We start from the raw sequence: 14,767 nt of genomic DNA, 5'->3' as shown, positions 1-14,767 counted from the left end.
ACCAAGTGTGATCAGTAGATCCTAATGGTTGCCCCTTGGTGAATCAAGCACAATTCTCAGAGCTGTCCCCCTTTGTGAAACAAGCACGATTGTTATAGTGGGAGGGGAATCAAACTTTTTCATTGGAGGGAAAACCTGCCATAGCCAGTTACCAGCATAAACAATAAAAACTCACAAACTTGTGGTTGAGAAACACTGTACATATGGGGCAATTGTAATGGCTATGTTTGAGCAATGCTGAACTATAACCTAAGTTGACAACACATCTGATAAGTTTGTTTTCTGAATTTATTATAGTTTGGTCTGTTTAGTGGGTAATGGTGACTTGCTAGAAAATGCTGTGAATTCAGAAGTTTGCTATTTGACCAAAATTTATTGGGACAAAAGCAAAAGTAGGCCTAAATGAAATTTACTCAAGTACAGTAGTGAAACGTCTAGCAAAATGGCACCTTTTATTGGCTAACTAAAAAGATTTCAATATGCAAGCTTTCAAGGCAACTCAGGCCACTTCTTCAGGCAAGGTGTAATACAGAAACTGGAGTTCCCTGTGTTAATATACACACTAGGACAAAAAGTAACATTGGTAAATCTTTAAGTGAGAAATCTTAAATGTAAAAAAATGAATAAACTCCTTCAGGCTAGGGTTCATTTAACAAGAGAGAAGAACAATGTATGGTCAAGATCTTTGGATAAGATAACCGTGCAACAAAGTCTTTTGAAGTTTTTGATGAGTTTTTCAATACAGTGTGGGTCTGTAGACAGATTGTGTGTGTCATTCTGAGAGATGCAAACAATCCTCATACCTGGCCATAAAGTGTTTCTTGTCCTAGTGTGTATATAAACACAGGGAACTCCAGTTTCTGTACTGCATCTTGCCTGAAGAAGGGGCCTGAGTTGCCTTGAAAGCTTGCATATTGTAATCTTTTTAGTTAGCCAATAAAATGTGTCATTTTGCTTGACTTTTCACTACATTCATAATGGCTAACAAGGTACAACACCCTAGTACTACTCAAGTAAAGAACAAATAACTAAAAAAATGCATTTAAGTAAAGAAACAAAGTAGTTTTATGTCCTCATTTTACACCTCTAGTGAATTCTAATGTGATCAATTCTTTAGTATTTTAATTTAGACCACTTTTGAAAGATATGTTTTTACTTTTACAATAGACAGTATTTTTCTGTTGATCAGTGTCAAAAAAACTAAATTCAGTGTGATTCAATGTTGTGTAATAGTGAAATATGAAAACGTTTGAGGGTGTGAATACTTTTTATAAGTACTGTAGGTGTAAATGTGGAAACATTTCATCTCTTCTATTCTCTATTGTTATTTGTGCTACTCTGCACCACACTCATTTGTTGTAATTAGCTTCTTACAGTCGCATTTGTGTTTTATTCCCCAAAAAAACACACCGGAATAGTTTTCAGATGACATTTCTGTACTTGCTTGTACATCACAGAATTAAGTACTAAACTATGTTCTGTTGCACAGCTTTGTTAAATTACATAATGTTATGTTATCTAACATTACATGTTTTAATATCCAACTTTTGTCTAATTTGAATGTCTTAACCACATATGTAATTGTACTAGTGCTTGCCGTCTTTAGAAAAGAAAAAGGTTGGAATAAAATCCATCAAGATCAATGTAGTCTTCTATTGACAAAGGTGTTGAACTGTGAATCATGCTGTTTTCTGGCAATTCACCCTCTACCACCCTCTTACATTATGGCTTTGAACTTTTCACCTGAGCTACCAGTGCTTATATTTTAGACATCTGGACCTATATTTTATACTTGTGATTTGTGTATTGCTTTCAATAAAAAACTTAACTGAATTCAAGTAAATTGATTAAATGTATAGGACCTATCCTGCTTAATGTTCAGTAATTGTATAGTAAATGGTTGATAGTGTTTACAAAGCAGATGTGCTCAGGGTCATGCAGATAAATTACTTAGTATGGTGGCAATTCTGAAATATCTCATTCATACATATCACTCCTTACACATAGACAAAAATGTTTATACTGCATTCATTTCTTTTTTCTGAGCAAAGTCAAAATATTCTCTTCGTTACAAGTTATGTTTTTTTCAAACTATAACTTCCAATCAGGTTACATTTCTTAACTGGGTTAGCATTTTAAATATTACCTTCAATTGCAGCTTATATAAAGAGTCACTTATTTCTATTATTTTCTTCAAGATACATCAGTCTCTTGCCTGTCATTCCTGTTTCCCTTTACTTGAACACACAAGAGGCCATAGAGGCTCGACATCCTCAGGACACAAGACGCTTCATTCCTCCCATCCCAGGATTTGACAACAGAGTGGATCAGCTGCCTAGTAAACCACAAGTTCAGTCTGATTTTACTCTGTACAAGTAAGTACAAGTTCATATTTAACATACAAATTAAAGGTGATCTTCTGTCAGCTGTAGATTTCCAGTGCGAGTGCTCTGCACACTATTAGCATCTATAAATGATCATTGTTCTGTTTGCTAATAACACCAGCTTACTTTGTTTGTTTTAAGTGTTCTACTTCAGGAAGTAACTGCTAGATATAGGATTGTGGTAGTTTTTGAAGTATTTTTTCTAGTTTCCTGTTACTTTAGCTTGTATTTTCTTGCTGTAAATTCCATGTTAGGGGATGCACAAACCAGTGTGTTTCTTCGTGCCGGTCCCAAGCCCAGATAAATGGGGAGGGTTACGTTAGGAAGGGCATCCGGTGTAAAATTTTGCCAAATCAATATGCGGACAACAATACAAATTTCCATACCGGATTGGTTGAGCCCCGGGTTAACAATGACTGCTACCAGTACTGTTAGCCAACAGGGTGCTGGCGGAAATTGGGCTACTGTTGGCCGAAGAAGAGGGGGCAGACGTGTTCGGAGGCAGGAGGAGAGGAGGAAAGTAAAGAGAGTGGAACTGAGGGTAGGAACTTTGAATGTTGGCAGTATGACTGGTAATGGGAGAGAGTTAGCAGATATGATGGAGAGAAGGAAGGTTGATATATTGTGCGTGCAAGAGACTAAATGGAAGGGGAGTGAGGCCAGGTGGGATTGGAGGTGGATTCAAATTATTAAATCGTGGTGTGGGAGGAGAAATGGGGTAGGAGTTATTCTGAAGGAACAGTATGTCAAGAGTGTTTTGGAGGTGAAAAGAGTGTCAGACAGAGTAATGATTATAAAGCTGGAAATTGGAGGTGTGATGATGAATGTTAGGTGTGCAGTGGGTGAGAGAGAGGATTTTTGGAGTGAATTGGATGAAGTGATGAACAGTGTACCCAAGGGACAGAAAGTGGTGATTGGAGCGGATTTCAATGGGCATGTTGGTGAAGGGAACAGTGGAGACAAGGAGGTGATGGGTAGGTATGGTGTCAAGGAGAGGAATGAAGAAGGTCAGAGGATAGTGGATTTTGCCAAAAGGATGGACATGGCTGTGGTGAATATGTATTTTAAGAAGAGGGAGGAACATTGGGTGACGTACAAGAGTGGAGGAAGATACACACAGGTAGATTACATCCTATGCAGAAGAGTTGATCTGAAGGAGATTGAAGACTGCAAAGTGGTGGCAGGGGAAAGTGTAGTTAAGCAACGTAGGATGGTGGTCTGTAGGATGACGCTGGAGATCAAGAAGAGGAAGAGAGTGAGGGCAGAGCCAAGGATCAAAGGGTGGAAGTTGAAAAAGGAAGACTGCAAGGTTGAGTTTAGGGAGGTGGTGAGACAGGCACTGGGTGGCAGTGAAGATACCAGAGAGCTGGGAAACTACAGCAGATGTAGAAAGGGTGGCAGCAAGAAGGGTGCTTGGCGTGACATCTGGAAAGAGGAAGGAGGAAAAGGAAACCTGGTGGTGGAATGAGGAAATACAGGAGAGTATACAGAGGATGGCAAAGAAGTGGGATAGTCCGAGAGATGCAGAAAGTAGACGAGTACAAGGAGATAAGGCGCAAGGTGAAGAGAGAGATGGCGAAGGCTAAAGAAAAGGCGTATGATGAGTTGTATGAGAGGTTGGACACTAAGGAGGGAGAAAAGGACCTGTACCGATTGGCTAGACAGAGGGGCCGAGCTGGGAAAGATGTGCAGCAGGTTAGGGTGATAAAGGATAAAGATGGAAACATACTCACAAGCGAGGAGAGTGTGTTGAGCAGATGGAAAGAGTACTTTGAGAGGCAGATGAATGAAGAGAATGAGAGAGAGAAGAGGTTGGATGATGTGGAGATAGTGAATCAGGATGTGCAACGGATTAGCAAGGAGGAAGTAAGGACAGCTATGAAGAGGATGAAAAATGGAAAGGCCGTTGGTCCAGGTGACATATCTATGGAAGCATGGAGATGTTTAGGAGAGATGGCAGTGGAGTTTTTAACCAGATTGTTTAATGGGATCTTGGTAAGTGAAAGGATACCTGAGGAGTGGAGAAGAAGTGTACTGGTACCAATATTTAAGAATAAGGGGGATATGCAGGACTGAAGTAACTACAGGGGAATAAAATTGATGAGCGACAGCATGAAATTATGGGAAAGAGTAATGGAAGCTAGATTAAGAAGTGAGGTGATGATTAGTGAGCAGCAGTATGGTTTCATGCCAAGAAAGAGCACCACAGATGCAATGTTTGCTCTGAGGATGTTGATGGAGAAGTTTAGAGAAGGCCAGAAGGAGTTGCATTGCGTCTTTGTGGACCTGAAGAAAGCATATGACAGGGTACCTTGAGAGGAGCTGTGGTATTGTATGAAGAAGTCTTGAGTGGCAGAGAAGTACGTAAGAGTTGTACAGGATATGTATGAGGGAAGTGTGACAGTGGTGAGGTCTGCGGTAGGAGTGACGAATGCATTCAAGTTGGAGGTAGGATTACATCAGGGATTGGCTCTGAGCCCTTTATTTGCAGTGGTGATGGACAGGTTGACAGACGAGATTAGACAGGAGTCCCCGTGGACTATGATGTTTGCTAATGACATTGTGATCTGTAGGGAGCAGGTTGAGTAGACCCTGGAGAGGTGGAGATATGTTCTAGAGAGGAGAGGAATGAAGGTCAGTAGGAACAAGACAGAATACATGTGAGTAAATGAGAGGGAGGCCAGTGGAATGATGAGCATTCAGGGAGTAGAGTTGGCAAAGGTGGATGAGTTTAAATACTTGGGATCAACAGTACAGTGTAATGGGGATTGTGGAAGAGAGGTGAAAAAGAGAGTGCAGGCAGGATGGAATGGGTGGAGAAGAGTGTCAGGAGTAATTTGTGACAGATGGGTATCAGCAAGAGTGAAAGGGAAGGTCTACAGGACGGTAGTGAGACCAGCTATGTTATATGGGTTGTAGACGGTGGCAGTGACCAGAAAGCAGGAGACAGAGCTGGAGGTGACAGAATTAAAGATGCTAAGATTTGCACTGGGTGTGACAAGGATGGGATAGGATTAGAAATGAGTACATTAGAGGGTCAGCTCAAGTTGGATGGTTGGGAGACAAAGTCAGAGAGATGAGATTGCATTGGTTTGGACATGTGCAGAGGAGAGATGCTGGGTATATTGGGAGAAGGATGTGAAAGATAGAGCTGCCAGGGAAGAGGAAAAGAGGAAGGCCTAAGAGAAGGTTTATAGATGTGGTGAGAGAGGACATGCAGGTGATGGGTGTAACAGAGCAAGATGCAGAGGACAGAAAGATATGGAAGAAAATGATCTGCTGTGGCAACCCCTAACGGGAGCAGCCGAAAGAAGAAGAAATTCCATGCAAAAGCCTACCCAAGTGCTCATTATAACAATGTCTATACACTGTAAGATAACAACACATTTTCCCATATTCTATATAAAAATAAAATTAATGCAAATTGAATATAATTCTAATTCTACAGTTTCATTACTCTGTAGGAAGGTTTCATAAGCTTATTGATACTAGCATGTAGAATGTTTGGTATCTTAATATAGAGGATTTTTTTTATACATTAAGCATTTCATAAATAGACATCACTTTAAAAATTAGTATAATTTGCTAATTGGATTTTCAAAATGTTTTAGGTTAGTGTGCTACCTGTAATTGCTGTTTAATTAATGAAAAATAATGGATTTTGGGTCATCTGCTCATGTTAATCCATACTGCAGTGTGAGCTTGCTCCACTTAGTCAGCTCTCTTCCAGAGAGGTTAGACATTTTAACACTTTAGTTCACCACAGTTACAATCCACTTTAAAGAAACTATTGTGAAACGCACTCGTTAATATTTTTTAAACAGGTTTATATTTGGGGTTTTTTTTGTTTTTTTTAAGCATTTTACTGTAGTTTTTTTGGGTAACAGGAACAGGAAAGGTCATGATAACCCACATCATCACATCACATCAATCAATGATAACCCACATTGATTGTTAAAATTACTTAAAGTAATGTATAAAATGATTTCATATAAATATGCTTAATTTAAATTGAGTCCATTGTTCAGAAACACATTTACCATTGTACAAACATCAACCCAAATCCCATATTAAACTGATGCAAGTTCAATAACTGAAACTTTGTTTGTGTCGGCTGGTACACTATGACAGCAAGTGTGTCAAGGGAAAAGCTTGATTAAACCAGTTGTACTTATAAAGGCAATAATAATTGTTTATTTCAACTTTTATTTACCCAAGACAGAGGAATTTGGCTTGTCAGCTGATTTTACAGAGAGGCCACAACACAACATTATAAACACATTACAAAGAACACAGCTATCAAACATAAACTTTATACAAATAAATAAAATATAGTAGTAAACATAATACTTATGTTATCAGATTTTTGCAAATAACTCTTAGATAATCGTTCATCCTGATTTTTAAGCCTGTAGATGTTAAATTTGAACTTGTATAGAAGTAGTAGTTGGGTTGAAGGAATATGTAAACCATTTGCTTTTTATATTTGAAACTTTGAACCTGTAACCTGGAATTGAGAATGTAATGGGTAAGGCCTGTCTTGAGAGACTACACTCTGATTGCCACAGTTCATCTTATTATTAGTGTTTCTCAGATTAGACTGTTGATCTTATTTTATTACTCCTTTTTAATATGTAATTTATTGTTTTTGCTTATGTTGCTGCTGATAACATTTCTGAACCATTTTAGCAACTTTGCAATCATCTTTCATTTAACCATGGTTGTTGGGAGAGGACATGGATAATGATGTGCAACTTAAAAATATTAAACTTGATTTTAAAATATTAGGTTTACCTTGATCTCTCTTTTTGTTTCATATAATGCAGAACAGCCTGAATTCTTCAGGGAGCCTTTTTAATAAGGTGCATGAAACATTCCTTAGCAATTTTGGTCAATGCTGATTAGATGTTATCATGCATTTCCTATAGATTTTTTGGCCACACATTAATGACGCAAACCTCAAATTCTATATTATAATTAAGGTCCTTAATTGAGATATGGAACTGTGCAGTCTGAGGTAAACTGAAGTCACTGTCATGTTCATAGAACCTGATTGAGACGTGGTACATGGGCGTATGCATTTGAAAAAGGAAAGTCAGTGGCCATATACCAGAACACCCAGCCTCTACAACCAATAAGAATGCAGTAACGCCCAATTCTGACACTACTGTCTCCATAAGGGGAGAGTTGTGGCTGAGGCTAGGGATCTGTGCTGGCAATCGGAAGGTTGCTGGTTCGAATCCTGTAAATCCTGTAACCTGCAATTGCTTTGTCCTAGATAGGATGTTAATCTGCATCCAATCCTGCAAGCAGGTCCTCCAACTTACAGAGAAAACTTTGGGGTTGGTGGCAGGATTGGCACTCCAGCCACCGTAGAAAACCTCACACTGTTCTAATGTGGTGCTGAGGTGTCACCCAGTCCAGGTGGTTCATTGTGTGTGGTGTGGTGCAGCAACGTACGCACTATTAGTGCATGCTCCATTATTGTGATTTGCACATGATGGATTAATTAATACCTGGCAGGATATAAACATTATATTTAGGCAAGACTGTGTCTATATACTTGCTTTATTTTTTTTTATCCGGATTTTTTTTTTTTCTTTTGTCAATGGTTTTTTTTTTTTTTTTTTTTTTTTTGTGCAGGAATATACAGAAGCAATTTTGTACTGTATATTGGTGTTTCATCTCTACTCTTGTCAATGAGAATTTTAGTATTGTTTGAGAAGAGCCTTTCTACCCGGGCTTCTTTCTATAGTTCCACAAAGAATAAATGTTTTGTTGATAATACTGGAGGAATTGATATAAGTAGATGATAAATTAGGATTAGATGATTGTTCCTCATCCAAACTGAAATGTCAGAAACCCTGTTCTGTGGCTCTTGTAGTAACTGCAAGATTGTGAATTTGGAATAAAGAACTTGCAAACCCTCAAGAAAAAAGTCACAAGCCTGTTTTTAGTGTTTTCAGGTTTTTATGAAGGCAAAAATAAGGTGTTTTCTTGTTGTAGGGCCTGCCAGGTTTTCTGAATATATTATCTCACAAGTTATCCAGTATTTTTTGAATATTATCTATATTCCAAAAAAGCCATTTAATAAAATTTTTGATTATTCAGTGACCCATTATTGTATGATTTACTATAAAGGTTGTTGAAAGGTGTTTTATGTTTAATATTTTACCAAGTAGAGAAAAACAATCGCTTACATTCTAAAAAATGCTTCAAAATAAGGTTGACTCCACTCCATCTCACTGAGCAAACTTGGGTGGAGTAAAGTACCGAACAGAAGGCAAGCACCTCAGTTGTATTTTGTCTTAAACTATTCCTCCTTATCAAAATCCAAAAATGTTATTGTCCGTAGAGAAAATAAAAAAAGAAATTGGCAAGCAGCAAATAGAAATTGAAAAGCATATTGTGAAATGTAAATGCATAACATGAAATAAAGTCAGTAATCCGCTCAAACAACCTCTCCCATGTGCCCCACAAATCTTACCATCACCAATTATATAGCATGTTTTATCAGTCCGATAAATTACCCAATATAAACTACATACAATAAATTAAAGCAACTGGTTATATAGGAAAAATGTATTCCAGCCAAGCAAGTGGAAAGGATGACTATGCAGCACTGGCCCTGACCATAAAAATATGTGTCTGTAGTAACTTTGAGGGCTTTTGTTTAGCACTGTAGTGTTCCTGATCCTCTCTGTCCCTGCTGATCATGCAGGACAGGTTTACATATAATGCAGGACAGGTACATGCCAAAGTTTGGAATTAGTAGGAAATTAATAATAAAAAAAAAAACCCTACAGTGGGTTGATGAAAAAGAAGTTGTAAAGGGATATAAAACCAGGATATATTAGAGCATGAGAGCAATATTAGAACCTTTTCTGTGTACTTTTATTTAGGGAGATATAGCCAGTCAATGTCATCATCCCCATCCCCAAAGTTCAAACTTTGTTAGCTTCAGTCTTCGTTAATACTGATCCAAGACATGTTCAATTTTAGTTCCATGGTTTACAAATCAGTATGCCAAGTTTCATTAAAATCTGTGATGGTGAGGTCCAAATGTGTGATTGGACATGGAATTAACCATTGTGTGCTTTGAATCAACATAGCAAGTAGACTACTTTTCAAAAGTTTAGGATCACCCAGAAATGATCATTTTTAATAGAAATTCATGCCATTTTAATCTAGGTACATTTTAAATTGATTCAGAAAATATAGTCAATGCATTACTAGTGTGTATATTGCCCATTACTGATTGAAATGAATGCTCCATTTTCAGCAACAGTTCCTTCAGTGTCCTAATGGTAAATGTCATTAGCTTTCCCTTTATTAGTTATGCTTACATTGTAATTAGTTATTAGAGAAACATTTGTAACGGCATTAACACTGCTGAAAGCTGTTATATAAATAAAATGCATTATTATTATTATTATTTTGTTCACTTATGCTGCCATGTACTGGTGTTCCTAACATTCATTTCTATGTTCAAAAATGGCCCAAATGAAACAGATTCTAAAGAAGAATGCCAGTCTCCTACCCCCCTTTCGTAGAATGGAGCCTAATCCACATGGAGCTGGATTCCCTTTCTTTCTTTGTTACTGCCTTGAAAGAAGATGGCAGACACCTTTGTATGACATTTTCAGTTTCTTGACAACACATTTTTTTTCTTAACAATATTGATAATATTTGTGTCATCTGCTGTAGTAGTTTTCCTCAGCCAACATGGACATTACTGATTTAAGTATACCAGGATTTTCTTTCCCCATCAAAATGTTCTTAGGTTTATTTTCCTTTCCGAGGTTCAATTCTAACATTGAAAATTACTTTTATTTTCAAATCCAAATTGTTTGTTCCTTTCCTGTTTATCTGGTTGTCAGTTCAGTTTATCCTTGTAAAGAGCACTACTCTTTTTAAGCTGTGACATACTACCTTTAACACCACTGACTCAAATGGCAGATAAAAAAAAGGAAAGAGCAAAGCCTAAATTACAGGCCTTTACTGACCTGATGCATTATTTTTGCATACATAAAAAATCTTCATCTCAGTTGTTTAAATTGTGTTCCTCCAATAAACATTGCTTTATATTTAAATATTTAAACAGGTTCAGAAATACCCAGAAATAAAATAAAAATTTGCTTCATATTATCAATCATTTCATTTCACGCCCAGATTTACTGAAAGTGCAAAAATATTGTTTTTTAACTTTACTCTGTATGGAAAGCATTCATGTGTGTGCCAAGTACTAATGTCAGGCATGTGTGCTATGGACTTGTGTGCCAGGGACACCATGCAAATGTGCTTTTTTTTTTTTTTTCATAGGCAGAGATAAGGCACTCTGTAACTCTGTGTTTGCTGTTCATCCCAGTTGCCTAATGCTCATTTGCTACTCTTGTACTCGAAAGATGAGCTGAGGCTGACGTCATTTGTTGTGGGCAGGCAGCATGGTGTTTTTTTAAAGGGGCTTGTTCCTTTTTTCTCAATATAAATATATCAGTTGAGAACAATCTATACAAAAATGTATTCAAGGCTTCAGCTGTGGACAATAAATCGCTTGCATAGGTGAGTTTGGTGGGGGGGAAATGAGGCCAATAACAGTCCCAACTATCTTCTGAACTATTTTAAGCCTCTGTGTGGAGCATGAGGCTGTGGTAACTACTACTTTACAAAAACAGTTGAGTTAGCAATACTGCATTAAACATACACATATTGTTCCAGTCCTGGAGATTTTCCTCATGTCTTTAACAAGAATTAATGTAGATCCTAATTTGTCCTAGTTTGTTTGTTAATATGAAAGTTGCTTGTAATTTCACAAAGTTAGACCAGATTGTTTCTTCCACTTTTCCTTACAGAGTAGCAGCCCTTGGCTTGGCAGCAGGAGTTCTTCTTGTGCTACTTCTCTTCTTTCTGTATAGAATCCTGTGCCCCAGAAATTATGGTCAGAATGGCATGTCACATGGGCGGAGACATCGAGGAGAACTACCCTGTGATGACTATGGCTATTCTCCTCCAGTCAGCGAGATCTCTCCTCTTCTACTTCGTGGGCACAGCATGGTAAGCCCTGTAGCAGACACTATGAATTCTTTATTGTGTGACATTGTAATAGACGTTAGTCTGCTGCAGTCCCTTTTCTTAGGGCTGATTGTAAACCACTGCTGATTCTAAGAACTTGTGTGGAAATTCTTATTGAAATTTTTACTTGAAAGCAATATTAGCAAAAACACAGTATGCTGTCACAAGCATGTAGATACTTAGTTTATTGTATATTGCTCCTTTTACATTGTCATATGAAAACATTTTATATGTACTCTACCTTTTTAAAAGTTTAGTCACCAGCCATTTTCATTTACCTCTTTGACCCTAGGGTGAAATTTTGCTGTTAGTTTGATACTTTACAGAAACTGATTAAAATAGATAGACAGACAGAGAAATATATATATAAACATACGCACACTATGGCCTGAACAAAGACCAGAATAATTGAGAGGAAGAAAATTGAAAAGAAAGGAAGCTTTTTGCTTGGCACTCACAGTCAAAGTAAGGCTTTATAGAGGCATATTGCTGTTGATATAGAGGAGCCCTAGTAACTTTTCTTGACAAACTTCTGCTGAATGATTCGTTGGCTGAAAGTATTCAGTGTTGGGGTGTGTGTCAGAGAGATGTCCAACATTGTTCATAATGGAACTCAATTTTGTTTTAGTTTATTTGCTACTACCTCCAGTTGTTCCAAAGTTTGCTCACTTGTAATTAAGAATCCCTGGTTCAATCCTGACTGCCTCCTATATTTGTCGTCTTCAGTAGTATTGTTAATATTGTAGCGACCTCCACACCAGGCTCGAAAAAAGACGAAGTAAAAAAAAAAAAAGACAGACAGACATAGTAAAGTCTCTCAAAAGTTTTACTTGAGCAGTCAAGAAAAGGAACGCTGACCTTGAAAACCCCACACACCAAAAAAAAAAAAAACCTTCTAGCACCCTCTCCAACTTCTCCTCCCATCCCAGGTCCCGCCCCTCCCTTACCACATCCATCAATACCCTGCTGTCAGTCTTCTGTGCTGTACTCCACTCTCCCTCAATCGGACCTAACAGACACACACACACAAAAAAAAGAAAAGGCTTCAGCCTGGCTGGGACGCTACAATATTGTATAGTACACACATACATTTGGTTTGTGTCTGTAACAGACGGTGTACATTTATAGTACTTGTAAAAGTTACCGTTTAATTATTTATTTATTTTTTCACTTTTATTCTCTCAGTCACAATCATGATACATACTACCGCCCTTTGGATCTGACGCTGTTAGTTTTTATTTGAAACTGGGAATAACTGTAGATGTGAGTGGTGTTTTGAGGCAATGGAACTGGACATTCTCTGATCTGGAGGGATGAAAGCTGACGCACGAACGCTGGTAAATCTTCCTTATTCGCATCTCACCGTCACTTGATTTTTTTTTTATTCAGTTTTCGTGCTCATGCTGAATTAGTATGCACCTTATGGTTTATGATGTCAAAAAAAAAAAAAAACTAGACATAGGTATATATGATATTTGGAATTATTCATTTTATGACCTGTATAGTGCATTTCGGAAAACATTGTGGCACGGATGCAACATTATTCATATTATTCATATTCATTTGCATAACATATTTCAGTTGTAATCAGTGACCTCATGTTTTTTTTTTCCCCGATCTTGCCAGTCTCCATGTTGCTTTTTGGCAATGTTTCTTTTGTACTCCAGGACATGCAGAGGAAAGAATAGAACAGTGAATTGTGAATTTCCCCTTGGGATTAATAAAGTATCTGTCTATCCTATCTATCTAGAACAGAGAGGTCAGTTCAGTGCTATATGCAATCATCAAATTCAAATGTTAACAGTTCACACACACACACACAAGGACTGTCCTTCCTACATTTACGATATGTGTACCTGTTGCAATGTACACACTTCTCTCTATGCTGCGGTTTCTATTACACACCTGAAAGAAAGAGACAATATATGTGACATTTTGAAGAAACAATTTTATGACCCGAATAGTACCAATCAGAAAACATCATTGTACTCATGCAATATTATTTGAAAACGAACAGCGTCAGATCGGGTGTGAATTTATGCTGGTGCTGTTACTTAGAGTCAGATCAGGAGGGGTAGGGTTGAGTGAGGGGCTACAGCGTGATCATGATTGAGAGAATAAAACTGAAAAAAGCTAATTTGTACAAGTACAATAAATTTATACCCAATGTCCCATATATTTGTCTTACTTTTTTTGCCCGGTGCTGTGTTGACATCGTGCACCAGAACGCGTGAGCTTATTCAGTGCAAGCAGGAACACGCAGGTGGCCAGTTGCTGTGTGCTATAACAAGCTTGACTTGGCGGCGATCAACGCACATGTACTGTGCAAGGCATGCACGGGGGCCACTGAGAAAAGAAGAGTGTTCATGGCTCACCTTGCAGAGGAACTGCGTCGTCGCATCTTACTAGAAAAGGCAATGATAAAGAAAAGGAGGATGCAACATCAACAAGCTTCTGTTCCAAGACAGCCGCTTTCTCCAGGAAAGTAAACTGAGTCAGCGTCAGGTGCCCTTTCAATGTAATAGGAACCAAAGCATAGAGAGAAATATGTACATTGCAACAGGTACATGTCGTAAATGTAGGAAGGACAGTCCTTGTGTGTGTGAACTGTTAACATTTGAATTTGATGATTGCATATAGCGCTGAACTGACCTCTCTGTATTATTCTTTCCTCTGCATGTCCTGGAGTACAAAACAAACAACACCATACAGCAACATGGAGACTGGCAAGATCGGGGGGGAAAAAAAACCATGCGATCACTGATTACAACCGCAAGATGTTATGCGAATGAATATGAATAATATGAATAATGTTACATCCGTGCCACAATGTTTTCCAAAATGTACTATACAGGTCATAAAATGAATAATTCCAAATATATATATATACCTATATCTCTGTTTTTGTTTTTTTTTTTTTTGTTGACATCTTAGGCAATAAGGTGCATACTAATTCAGCGTGAGCAGGAACACTCAATAAAACTGAATAAAAAAAAAATCAAGTGACGGTGAGATACGAATAAGGCAGATTTACCAGCATTTGTGTGTCAGCTTTTATCCCTCCAGATCAGAGAATGTCCAGTTCCATTGCCTCAAAACACCACTCACATCTACACTTATTCCCAGTTTCAAATAAAAACTAACAGCGTCAGATCCCTAGGGCGGTAATATGTATCATGATTGTGACTGAGAGAATAAAAGTGGGGGGAAAAAAAAAAGGTAACTTTTACAAGTACTATAAATATACATCATCTGTTACAGACGCAAACCAAATATATGTGTGTACTGTATAATATTGTAGCATCCCAGCC

General features: G+C 37.8%; 1 protein-coding gene across 1 annotated transcript in view; it reads left to right on the top strand.

Moving 5' to 3' along the window:
- Nucleotides 1-14,767, top strand: part of scap (SREBF chaperone) — a 161,111-nt gene that overhangs the window by 125,946 nt on the left and 20,398 nt on the right. The window contains exons 14-15 of the mRNA XM_028817467.2: nucleotides 2,199-2,375; nucleotides 11,237-11,438. Coding sequence (XP_028673300.1) covers nucleotides 2,199-2,375; nucleotides 11,237-11,438 — 379 coding nt within the window. The remainder of the gene's footprint in view (nucleotides 1-2,198; nucleotides 2,376-11,236; nucleotides 11,439-14,767) is intronic.

The sequence above is a fragment of the Erpetoichthys calabaricus genome, chromosome 13 (genome assembly GCF_900747795.2).
Source record: "Erpetoichthys calabaricus chromosome 13, fErpCal1.3, whole genome shotgun sequence".
Lineage (NCBI taxonomy): Eukaryota > Metazoa > Chordata > Cladistia > Polypteriformes > Polypteridae > Erpetoichthys > Erpetoichthys calabaricus.
This window is presented reverse-complemented; position numbering and strand designations above follow the sequence as displayed.